The sequence below is a fragment of the Plecotus auritus genome, assembly GCF_963455305.1.
Source record: "Plecotus auritus genome assembly, chromosome: 12".
Taxonomy (NCBI): domain Eukaryota; kingdom Metazoa; phylum Chordata; class Mammalia; order Chiroptera; family Vespertilionidae; genus Plecotus; species Plecotus auritus.
In genome coordinates, this window is record NC_137778.1 from 30353749 (window position 1) to 30366642 (window position 12894).

Sequence of the window (12894 nt, forward strand, 5' to 3'; positions counted from 1 at the left end):
CAGCTAGGGCAGGAAGTCTAACTCTTAAGCTCAAACTTTTTTTTTTTTTTTTTTTTTTTTATTTTATTTTATTGATTTTCACAGAGAGGAAGGGAGAGGGATAGAGAGCCAGAAACATCGATGAGAGAGAAACATCGATCAGCTGCCTCCTGCACACCTCCTACTGGGGATGTGCCCGCAACCAAGGTACATGCCCTTGACCGGAATCGAACCTGGGACCTTTCAGTCCGCAGGCCGACGCTCTATCCACTGAGCCAAACCGGTTTCGGCTAAGCTCAAACTTTTGAGTATTGTTCTGTACTTTTATCTGTGTGTGTTGCATATATATATATATATATATATGTATATATGTATATATATATATATATATATATATATATATATATAAAACACATGTATGTCATTGTTTTTTTTTGAGATTAGCATTGTTTTATGTATTGTTTATTTAATAAATCTTTATTCAGATTATTACAATTGTTCCTCTTTTTTCCCCCCATAGCTCCCCTCCACCCAGTTCCCACCCCACCCTCTGCCCTTAACACCGCCCCCCCGTCCTCATCTGTAGGTGTACGATTTTTGTCCAGTCTCTTCCCGCACCCCCCACACCCCTTTCCTCCCGAGAATTGTCAGTCCACTCCCTTTCTATGCCCCTGATTCTATTGTATTCACCAGTTTATTCTGTTCATCAGATTTTTTTAATCTCTTGATTTTTAGATTCACTTGTTGATAGATATGTATTTGTTCATAATTTTTATCTTTACCTTTTTCTTCTTCTTCCTCTTCTTAAAGAGTACCTTTCAGCATTTCATATAATACTGGTTTGGTGGTGATGAACTCCTTTAGCTTTTTCTTATCTGTGAAACTCTTTATCTGCCCTTCAATTCTGAATGATAGCTTTGCTGGGTAGAGTAATCTTGGTTGTAGGTTCTTGCTGTTCATCACTTTGAATATTTCTTGCCACTCCCGTCTGGCCTGCATAGTTTCTGTTGAGAAATCAGCTGATAATCGTATGGGTACTCACTTGTAGGTAACTAACTTTTTCTCTTGCTGCTTTTAATATTCTCTCTTTGTATTTTGCTCTTGGCATTTTAATAATGATGTATCTTGGTGTGGTCCTCTTTGGATTCCTTTTGTTTGGGGTTCTGTGCGCTTCCTGGACTTGTAAGTCTATTTCTTTCACCAGTTGGGGGAAGTTTTCAGTCATTATTTCTTCAAATAGGTTTTCAGTATCTTGCTCTCTCTCTTCTTCAGGCACCCCCATAATTCAGATGTTGGTATGCTTGAAGTTGTCCCAGAGGCTCCTTACACTATCTTCATATTTTTGGATTGTTTTTTCTTTTTGCTTTTCCGGTTGGGTGTTTTTTGCTTCTTTGTATTTCAGATCTTTGACTTGATTCTTGCGATCCTCTAGTCTGCTGTTGGATCTCTGTATATTATTTTTTACTTTAGTCAGTGTATGTTTAATTTCTAGTTGGTCCTTTCTCATATCCTCGAGGGTCTTGCTAAATTTATCGGCCTTTTCTAGAAAATTCTTGAAAAACATTATAACAGTGGTTTTGAACTCTATATCCAGTCGTTTGCTTTCCTCCATTTCTTTCATTTGTGACCTGTTTCTTTGTTTCCGCATTTGGTTGCTTCCCTGAGTTGATAGAGTGGCTTTGTGTGGTAGGTGTCCTATATGGCCCAGTGGCTCAGCCTCCCCAGTTACCTGAGGTGGACACTCTTGGTGCACCCCTTTGTGGACTGTGTGCACAGTCTTGTTGTAGGTAAGCCTTGATTGTTGTTGGTATCACTGGGAGGAATTGACCTCCAGGCCAATTGGCTGTGTGGATCAGCTGTATCTACGATGGGAGAACTTCTGTGCTGGAGACACCCTTATGAGACAAGACTTGCTTCAGTGGGGTTTTGGTGCTCACTGAGTCTGCCCCCTGAGTGTGTCTCTTATGGATCTGAGGATTTGTAATCTGGATGGTCCTACTCTGACCCCTGGGTACACTGGCTCTTGGATCTCCAAGGTGGTGCTAATTTAGCCTCTGCCTGAGGCCACCCAGCAGGAGCTACAGATTGATCTGCAGATTCCTCTTCTTTGTTTGGGTTTTGGAGGTGCCCAGATGAGGCCCAGCTGTGAAGCACTGCAAGCTGCTGTGGGGCCTTGGGCCTTCTTTTGGATGTTCTGGGTCTCACTGACTCAGCTGCAGTTAGTTAGGTAAGTTTAGAATTCAAAGGACCAGGCCATTCATATGCAAAAGCCTCTGCGCTCAGCTTGGATGTGGCGGAGTCTCAGGGTGGAGCAAACAGCAATGGCTTCATGGGGCAGGATCTCAGGGCGGAGCAAACAGCAATGGCTTCCCGTCAGCCCTGCCCTAAGAGGCCCCTGGGTCTCAGTGTCTCCCGGTAATCATTGCAAGCATCTGTGAGAGAAAGCCACCCTCCAGTTTCGCCTGCTGCCAGACAGTCCAGTTTCTCCCCGTATGAGTCTGGGTCCCCAGAGTCTCGCCCAGAACTGGAGTTCAGAACAGTCGGGAGCTGTTGTCTCCCTTCGATTGAGAAAGCCAGCCGCTTACTCAGTTGCCAGCCCTCTCCGCGCATGCGCCTCTGTACCTTTGCACTTCCGCAGCTCCTCTGAGTCTCAGTGTGCTTTTCTTTTTCCTTCTAGTTGTAGAATTTCCACTCAGCCAGCCTTTCCGTGGTTCTGAATGATGTCCATTTTGTCTTTTAGTTGTAGTTTTGAAATTGTGCGAGGCAGCAGTTCAGGTGTTTACCTATGCTGACATCTTGGTTTCTCTCAAGATTAGCATTTATGTCATTGTTTTAATAGCTGTGTAAGATTTCATTGTATGAATATATGTTAATTTACTTAATCTGTCTTTTAGGAACATTTAGGATGTTCTCAGTTTGTGTGTGTGTACTGTCATAACCAGGGTTCCAGTGAAACATTTTACATGCATCTTTTTGACATAAGAAATGTCCAAATCAGTAGAGAATTTTTATAAAAATTTATTTGAACCAAAACTGACAACAATTGCTAGGAAGCAAGATCTCAAATTCTCCAGAGAACAACAGTTTTGTATTTTCTTTTATGCATTTGAAATTGAGGGAACTAAGGAGGATTACATGAAGGTAGGGGAAAGAAAGGCAGGGATTGGATTATAGGATAATTAGCAAGATTAGGTACTCTCTGGAGGGTAGTTATTTTAAAGGTGTGTTAACCTAGATACACAAGAACAATGGACAGGGCTTGCTTAAGGCAAAGATGATAAACCTTTTACTAAAGTTAATATGCCAGTGTGGATTGCTACCCACTATGATCTGCCCAGTTAGGGATTCATAATCATACTAGAGGCAACCCAGTACACGAATTCGTGCATGGGTGGGGTCTGGCCAGCCCCCTCTGACTGGCCAGGGGGAGGGGCTACGGGCGGTTGGCCAGCCAGCCCTGCCCCCTGGTCGAATTCCCAGTCGAACTCCCGATTGAGGGGACAGTTTGCATATTAGCCTTTTATTATATAGGAGGATAACCTTGTGAGGTTGCTTTCCATAGACCGTTTTTTTCATCCACATTTTTTACACATTTTACTATATCTGTAGATAAAATTCCTAGAAATGCAATTACTGGACCAAACGGCTTGTACTTTTAAAATTTTGTTAGAGCCGAAACCGGTTTGGCTCAGTGGATAGAGCGTCGGCCTGCGTACTGAAGGGTCCCGGGTTCGATTCCGGTCAAGGGCATGTACCTTGGTTGCGGGCACATCCCCAGTAGGAGGTGTGCAGGAGGCAGCTGATCGATGTTTCTCTCTCATCGATGTTTCCAGCTCTCTATCCCTCTCCCTTCCTCTCTGTAAAAAATCAATAAAATATATTAAAAAATAAAAATAAAAAAAAATAAAATTTTGTTAGATAGTATTAAATTATCCTCCAACTTTGTACCAATTTACATTCATACCAACAGGCTATGAGAGTTTCTAAAACAACTCAACTTAAATCTAATTTGAGGGAAGTAAATGTGGCTAGATGAGAACTGTCTTCAAATGTCTTTAGGAACACTCATGTACCTTATCAGCATTTCCTTTCTTTTGCAAATGTCTGGATTTTGATTATTGGCAATGTGACTGTAGCCAATTGTTAGAAAGAAGTGTAGGCATTTTAGAAGAAAAATTTTCTTCTTGATTGCATTCGTCCCTCAAACCTCTCAATTGTTGACCTAAATGTAAAAGTTTTGATAAATTGATTTCTTGTCACCATAGTCTTTTTAAATCAGGACAACTTCAGGAGTAAGGAGCATATACAGTTCCCAGGTGACTGCTTACATAGAAACTCCTTCGTAGAGTTCTTGTTGAACTCCCCATAGGCAGAGACAGAGAGCTAACAGCTGTATTCGCAGGGTCATAATGTTTTCAGGGAATGGGGAGGTTAAGATGAATAAATGTCTTTCTTTAAAAAAAAATATTTTATTGATTTTTTACAGAGAGGAAGGGAGAGGGATAGAGAGTCAGAAACATCGATGAGAGAGAAACATCAATCAGCTGCCTCCTGCACACCTCCCACAGGGGATGTGCCCACAACCAAGGTACATGCCCTTGCCTGGAATCGAACCTGGGACCTTTCAGTCCGCAGGCCGACGCTCCATCCACTGAGCCAATCCGGCAAGGGCTAAATGTCTTATATGACTTAGATTTTCTTTCTGACTAGTTTTTCTTCTTAGTGGGTCACTTATTTGTATTCCTCTTGTCCCATTTCTCTGCTTTTAGGGTAGAAGTGATTTGTTTTATTCAGATTTAAATTTTGTTTAGTGAACTTAGAACTTACTAGTAGGCTTTCACCACCCAGAGTAAAGTCAGAGTGTGTTGTGTGTAGGGTACCTTTGGTGGTACCATGGCCCCATGGAATTAAGCCTTTATTGTTTTTTTAAAAAAATTTTATTTTTTCTTTATTGATTAAGGTATTACATATGTGTTCTTATCCCCCCACATATATTCTTTTATCCCATATTTGAGGTGTATTGTCAGGAGTAAAATGAAACACTTAGTTTTCATAAACATTCTTAAGGATTCACAGGAAATTTGACTAATTCAAGGGCATGAGATGTGTTCAAAGTTACCATCTTCTTAGAGATTAAAAGAGCATTTGAGACTGCTTCATTAATTTATTGTTGTCTTGTGTACTTCTTATGTCATTTTCTTCCAACAGCAAGCAAAGCTTGTCTTCTGGATGTGTTAATATCAGTTCTTTTAAATTTTGGATTACTAAGATATTTCCTTCTGTTGATTGATTAAAAGATTTAAATCCACTGCTGATCTTTATATTCCTTACCGCTTGATGTTGGTTTTTGGAAATGAAAAGGAAAAGAAACTGGAAACTTCAGTTGTCTTATCATCACTACATTTATAGTTTAAACCTGAGTGAAGGCAACTGTGATTCTAATTTTAAAATGTTGATAGCTTATGATTCTGATATTTGGGGTGAAAGTTAATTCTGGAATTTTCCTTTATCTCTTGGCTTAAGAAGTATCTTTACCCTTGGCCGGCGTGGCTTAGCGTTGGCCCACACACGGAAGGGTCTCGGGTTCTATTCCCAGTCAAAAGTGCATGCCTGTGTTGCAGGTTCCATCCCCAGCCCTGGTTGGGGTAAGTGCGGTAGGCAGTTGATGTGTCTCTCACGCATGGATGTTTCTCTCTCTTCCTCCCTCCTTCCTTCCCTCCCACTCTCTCTAAAAATCAATGGAAGAAATAACCTCTGGTGAGGATTTACAAAAAAAGAAGTATCTTTTAAATAAGCCTTAATGAAGGGGAAAGGATTTCTCTTCAATTTACTTAAATTGTTGGCTTTTTTCCCTTCACATTCTTCATTTTTTGGATAAAATTAGGTTAGGGCCACTTTAAAAGAATTTTTAAAACATATATTTTTATTGATTTCAAAGAGGAAGGGAGAGAGAGAGAGAAAAACATCATTGATGAGAGAAAATCATTGATCGGCTATTTCCTGCACACCCCATACTGGGGATCGAGCCCACAACCTGGGTAAGTGCGCAGACCAGGAATCGTGCCATGACCTCCTGGTTCATAGGTCGATGCTGAACCACTAAGCTGCACCAGCAGGGCAATATAATGGGCATGTTTTAAAGACATAATGCTGGGTCTCTATAGAAGAAATTTTTCTTAAGCAAATGCTTCAACTTCAGAGAAACATGGTATAATTTTAATTATTTGTAGGAAAATACTGACTTAAGTATTTCCTTGAGAATCACTAATCTTTTCCTTGCACTCCATTGGGTAGTCTGAGGCTCTTGGCACCAAAAAGTCAAGTAATCCTATTTGAGGTAGCTCTCTCTTATTCACATTCTCCCCAGGTTGCATAAGATTATTCTGTTCTCACATATTAGAAGAAATAGAAGAGGCAAAATCAGATGATTTGAGTGCTCTTTATCTTATAAAGTGTTTTAAGATATATTGATTTCGTTCTCAAAGCCATAGCCACAGTATTTTTTAATTAACTGGAAGTGCTTGCTTAGCCAGTTTCTCTTTTTAAAAGATCCTTTGAAAAGGTATCTTAGCCCAGTTTGTGGCTCAATGGTTGAGTCTCTACCTATGAACCAAGAGGTTGCTGGTTCAATTCTAAGTCAGGACACATGCACAGGTTGCTTGCTCAATTGATGTTTCTATCTCTCTATCTCTCTCCCTTCCTCTCTCTTATAAAAAAAAATCAATAAAAACGTGTTTTTAAAACATGTCTTAATTAAGTTGCCCTAGATATAAAAAGCAATGAAACATAAAATATCTAGTCTGATGACATTTTTTTTCTAAGAAATATATGGATGTATAAATAAAACACAGGAATCTCTTCTAAATTCCTCTATGGTTAATATTTCTAGTAATATTGGGAATTGCTTTCTTGGTCTAAAAATTTTCCTACCCACTCTTAAAGCCCACAAGCCATTCTGTTTTATGGTCCCTCCTACTTTTTATTTTATTTTTTTTAGATTATCCTTTTTATCTGCCTGTCCTATTTGTGGAGTAGAGGATTCAGTTCTATTTATTTTTGTTAATTCTCACCCAAGGATATTTTTCCATTGATTTTTAGAGAGAATAGAAGGGAGGGGGAGAGACATAGAAACATCGATCTGAGAGAGACACATTGATTGGTTGCCTTCTGCAGGTGCCCCGACCTGGGTGGGCATGGAGCCTGCAAACAAGGTACCTTTGACCAGAACAAACAAGATACCTTTGACCAGAATCGTGACCCTTCAGACCGTGGGCCCACGCTCTAACCATTGAGGCAGATTGGCTAGGGCTGTCTTAGAGGTTGTTTTTTTTTTTAAATAGGAGGTTGTCTCAACTTTTTTTAAAGATGTAAGAGTTTTGAGTATTATTTTTCATGTATATTTTTATTGATTTCAGAGAGGAAGGGAGAGGGAGAAAGAGCTAGAAATAGCAATGATGAGAGAGAATCATTGATTGGCTGCCTCCTGCATGCCCCCCACTGGGGATAGAGCCTGCAGCCTGGGCATGTGCCTTGACCAGAATCGAACCAGGGACCCTTTAGTCTGCAGGCTGACTCTCTATCCATTGAGCCAAACTAGCTAGGGCTATTAGAGGGGTTTTTGAAGAGCCTTTTTAAACTTCCAAAGTCAAGGTATGAAAGTCTCATTGAACAGGATACATCGACCCTGACCTCAGATATGATTATCAATCTTAGAAAGCTTTACAGGTAAAAAGGATTGGGTAATTGGAGCTGGATGGCTAAAGGAAGCACCTGAATACTGTCCAGTATCTTGAATTCAAGGGTAAATCATTGTGTTATTCAGAAATATTTAGGGATTTGTCTCCCTGCCCTTCAGATGTCCGAGTTCTGTAATTCTAGCAACGTTGAGGCAAGGAGTACCATCTCTTCCTTATCAGTTTTTGTTCTGTTGTGTTTTTAAAAATTATATTTTATTGACTTCAGAGAGAGGAAGGGAGAGGGAGAGAGAGAGTGCAACATCGATGAGAGAGAAACATCAATCAGCTGCCTTCTGCATGTCCCCTACTGGGAATTAAGCCCACAACCTGAGCATGTGCCTTGACCTGCAATAGAACAGGCAACCTCCTAGTGCCGTGGTCGGCCAACGGCGGCTCGCGAGCCACATGCGGCTCTTTGGCCCCTTGAATGTGGCTCTTCCACAAACTACCACGGCCTGGGCCAGTCTATTTTGAAGAAGTGGTATTAGAAGAAGTTTCAGTTTAAAAAATGTGGCTCTCAAAAGAAATTTCAATCGTTGTACTGTTGATATTTGGCTCTGTTGACTAATGAGTTTGCCGACCACTGTCCTAGTGCATCAGAGGACGTTCAACCAACTGAGCCACGCTGGCAAGGCTGTTGTATTGTTTGGTAAACTTATTTTTTTTACTGAGGTATAACATGCATACAGAAAAAGTGTTATAAGGGACCTAGATAGTGATATAGAACAGTGGTCGCCAATCTTTTGGACCTTGCAGACCACCATTGGTCCACGGACCACCCGGTTAGCGATGGCTGATATAGAAGATACCTCCACCCAGAAGGTTTTTTCATGCTCCCTCCCAGTCATTATCCTTCCTCACCTCCAAAGGTAACCACAATTCTCATTTCCTCTGGTAGTATTTGTGTTGTAGGGTTGAAATTGTTGGTGATAATAACCACCGACCTTCTTGTTAATAAAATCATGTTGTTGTTGTTAATATTGATTTTCAACTGGGAGGATTTGACCCCAGAGGACATTTGGCTGTGTGTGGGGACATTTTTGGTATTCAAAACTGGGCGGATGTGGTGCTGGCATCTAGTGTATAAGAAGCCAGAGGTGCTGCTAAGAATTCTACATTGCATAGGACAGCTTCCTGTAAGAAGGAATTATCTGGCCCAAAGTGTTAATTGCTAGATCTGAGGTTTAGAAACCCTGTTCTAATAATTAGGGCCTATTGAAGTGATTATGGCAATAAATGATCAGCTGCCTCTTGAGCCGGCAACAAAACGCCAGCAACCTGGGCATGTGCCCCAAATGGGAATGGAACCGGCAACCTCGTAGTGCATGGGACGACACCCAACCAACTGAGCCACACGGGCCAAGGCAAAGAGTTTGTATTTATGACTTCAGTTGTATTTGGCTTATATTTTCTTTAACCCAAAGGTTTGGAGTGGAGATTGGCAGGGCAGGCCTAGTGAACTGGGCTCTTGAGTTTTTGCCAAGAACTGCTCAAATCATCATGATGTAGTGGAACGAGCATGGCCTTTTCAGTCAGCCTCTGTTATTGTTAACTGTGAATGAGTGACTTCATTCAAATTTCTTAATTTCACCAAGTTAATATCCATATTTATAAAACAGGAAAAGGATCCTGCCTTCCTGGTTTGTTGTGTGGATTAAATAAATATTTAGTGCATTAAATGCTAAGGGTATGTTAGGTTTTTTCTTTTCCTTAAAGAATTTTATATTCTTCAGAGCATTGCAACTTGGGTAACATTTACCGAGAAATATATTTTTTTAAGTGAATGATGATTTTATTGGAAATATTATAATTTAGAGATAGTGTATGAAGTTGTTTCCTTACAACTAAATCTTCAATTACCATATTAAACTTTAATGCAGAAAATCTACATGTGGAGTTTTAGTCTCAGGCCTGGAGCGGCTGTGAAATGAAAGGTACCACACCATTCTAGTCCTTGGATATCAGTATATTGTCCTTCACCTTCTACCCTATTTTCATTGAAATTTCCAGTGTACTTTGCCCCAGATGGGTATGTGTAAGTCCCCAGTCCATGAAACATATTGTCCTTAAAGTATCCTTCATATACTGCTCCTGAAAAATGTTCAAGTCTTCCAAAACCATTCATCTTGTCATCTTTCCAGCTTCCTGTGTATACAATCCCATTAGGAGTGGTATGAATACCTATTCCATTTCTCTCGACAATTCCAAAAGGTGTTCTTGTACAATCACCATCATACTTGTCTCCATTTGGAAATATAAAGTTTATCTTATATACTTCTTCATTTGGCAGAAAGGTGCTGGAGAGATTTTTTGGACTCTGCGATTCCCCGAGTCGCCAGCTCCTTGGCGTAGAGGGAACCCAGCCATGGCTCGGTGCAGAGTCCCGAGAAATATTTTTAAGTTTACACTTTTTAGTTCACACAATTAAGCACCTTTGAATTTGGGTGATTATGATTTAGCTGAAAAGAACAAGGTTGCTGTCTACCATAGAGTTCTTAATTTTCCAGGATTCTGAAGAAAAGTGCCTGTTGGTTTGAGAGCATCTCTGGTACCTTTGGACTACTAATCAATTTAATATACAGAAACAGATACAGTAAAACCTCAATATAATGGACTGATTCGGGTAAGAGGGGTGTCCGTTAAAGCCAAAAGTGCGTTTTATAATAAAGTAGGTTTTCCAAATATGTATGGTAAAAAGTTGACAAATTAGTTAGTTTACCTGTTAATACTTATGTAGACACGTTTGTGTGATTAAAATTAAGTATGTATGAAAAGTCTAATTTCACAAGAAAAGTTTACTATTATGTATTACAGTAATTTTAAATTTATACTGAATAGATCTAGTAAATGGGTGCATTCACCAGTCACTGCCAGTAAAAAAATGCACACGGTTGGGATGTGGCTTAGCACATGTGGGAAGATTGGCTGGCCATGGCATGTGTTAAAACTACTGCGTTGCCTGGGTTCGATTCCGGTCATGGGCACATGCCTATGTTGTGGGCTCAATGCCCAGTAGGGGGCGTGCAGGAGGCAGCCGATCAATGATTCTCTCTTATCATTGATGTTTCTGTCTCTCTCTCCCTTCCTCTCTGAAATCAATTAGAAAAACACACAAAACTGCTGCAGAGCCCGGCCAGCGTGGCTCAGTGGTTGAGTGTCAACCCATAAACCAGGAAGTCGTAGTTTGCTTCCCAAACAGGGCATGTGCCTTGGTTTATGGGCTCTATCCCCAGTGGAGGGCATGCAGGAGGCAGCTGATCAATGGTTCTTATCATTGATGCTTCTCTATCTCCCTTCCTCTCTGAAATCATAAATATTTTTTTAAAAAACTGCTGCAGAAAGTCACACCATGGGACAACAGAACCAATTATCGATTGAGATGCAGTGTGATCACGTGCTAATCATTCACAGAACATTGTTTATGAGTGGTGGTGACTCTTGGATTTAAATATGTAGACTATAGTTGTAGATAGGTAATATTTATGTCAGTGAAATTACAGTGTTTTTTCCAACATTTGGCCTATTCACTAAAATTTGTTAATAACAGATTTTAGTGAATTAATAACAAAAAAAAAGCTGTTAATTTAATTATAAGCAAATCTATTTTAAAATTAACAGTGTTCTTTTTCACATATGACACCCAGGCTGGTATTTTGTCTGTTAAATCCTAAGTTTGTTGAATCGAGGTGCACAAAATTGAGAGTTTACTCTATTGTAGTAAACATGGTTTATGCTTTATCCTATGTAATTATTTGAGAATTAATTCATGGCTAATGGTAATCACTAGTGACAGCATAATTGTATCTAAGCCTTTTATATTATCTTAAAGACTGATAAAAATTGACCAGTGTTTAAATATAGTCAAATGTATTCAGTGGAGTTAAATGAGCATGATCTGTGAATGATTATAATAATAAAAGCGTAATATGCTAATTAGACCAGACTTTCTGGACGACCTGCCGGACAAAGCCGGGGCTGCGAGGGAATTCCGGGTCCCAGGTGCCAGAGGGAAGCCGTTGCCGGCAGCTGGGGGAAGGAAGGCCTACTCTTGCACGAATTTTGTGCATTGGGCCTCTAGTTAAAAGATAAACACTCTTCCCTCCCCTGATCAAACATAGAACTAATGATCTTTATTTTAAAATTCATAGTTGGTCTCTTGTGGAAATGTTTTGAGTAAGAGGAAAAGGGATTATTTTCTTTGCCCCCATATGTTACAGGCATCATTTTTCCCCTTTATCTCTTAAAATGATAACAGTACCTAGATCTAAAGATCTCTAATGGGCTCCTATTAAGTACCACTTGCTGTGACTGAGGTGGTACATAAACAACTTGCAGCTTACCTTGGTATAGATGTAGGGTTTTCCGTTGTAGTTTATAAATTATTGAATGCCTTATGCAAGTGGCCAATGCTGTCTATTTCAGATTTAGGTCAGTATTCAAATTCATTTTCTGAAAATTGAAGTTAATATTAAATTGCTCAGGAAAGCTTTTATTTACAAATTAATATTTTTGGATAGGATGTTGATTTTTTTCTCTATATTCTATAGATTCTAGAAGCTTTAGTTTTTGGAAAAAGCAAGTGTTTAAGAGATTCTGATGGAGTAAGTACAATTGTGATTTGACTTTCAGCGGCCCAAATGAGGCATTCATTTGAGTGGTATGTTGATAAGAGATACCAATTAAAAAGTAAGGAAATCTCCCCTGCCCCCTAGTTATGCCTTGTTACTGTATATATAGAACATATTCCCTCAAACAAAGATTCTAGAGTTAAAGTCTCCAGCCAGTAGATCTCCAAACAATTACCATTGCCTTAGCTCTTTGGTTTGCTTGAATTTCTTCATCACCAATTTCAGACCCTTCTAAGTACTTGTGGGAAAGGAAAATGTCTTTTAAAGTGATTGGAGACAGTTGCTCTAAAACAGGAGAAGGAAGGTTGATCGGGAGGCGAGGCTCAGATATGTCTACGGTCTTGATCTGTCTATAGAATGACATCTATCTATATATATAAAAGCCTAAGCAACGGTTATGACCGAATGATCAGAACGGCCAACTGGTTCCTATGAAATGCACTGACCACCAGGGGGCAGACACTCAACGCAGGAGCTGCTGCCTGGTGGTCAGTGCACTCTCACGGCGGGAGCGCCTCTTAGCCAGAATCCGGCTCACGGCTCTTGCACAG

General features: G+C 40.0%; 2 protein-coding genes across 2 annotated transcripts in view; one reads left to right on the forward strand and one right to left on the reverse strand.

The window, feature by feature from the left end:
* Window positions 1–12894, forward strand: part of GATAD2B (GATA zinc finger domain containing 2B) — a 78505-nt gene that overhangs the window by 19464 nt on the left and 46147 nt on the right. The window lies entirely within an intron of this gene.
* LOC308237767 (MORN repeat-containing protein 2-like) lies at window positions 9601–9978 on the reverse strand (the record flags this gene model as incomplete). Its single annotated transcript, XM_080648845.1, has 1 exon — window positions 9601–9978. Exon 1 carries the CDS (start codon window positions 9838–9840, stop codon window positions 9601–9603), a length of 240 nt encoding a protein of 79 aa, XP_080504971.1. The 5' UTR covers window positions 9841–9978.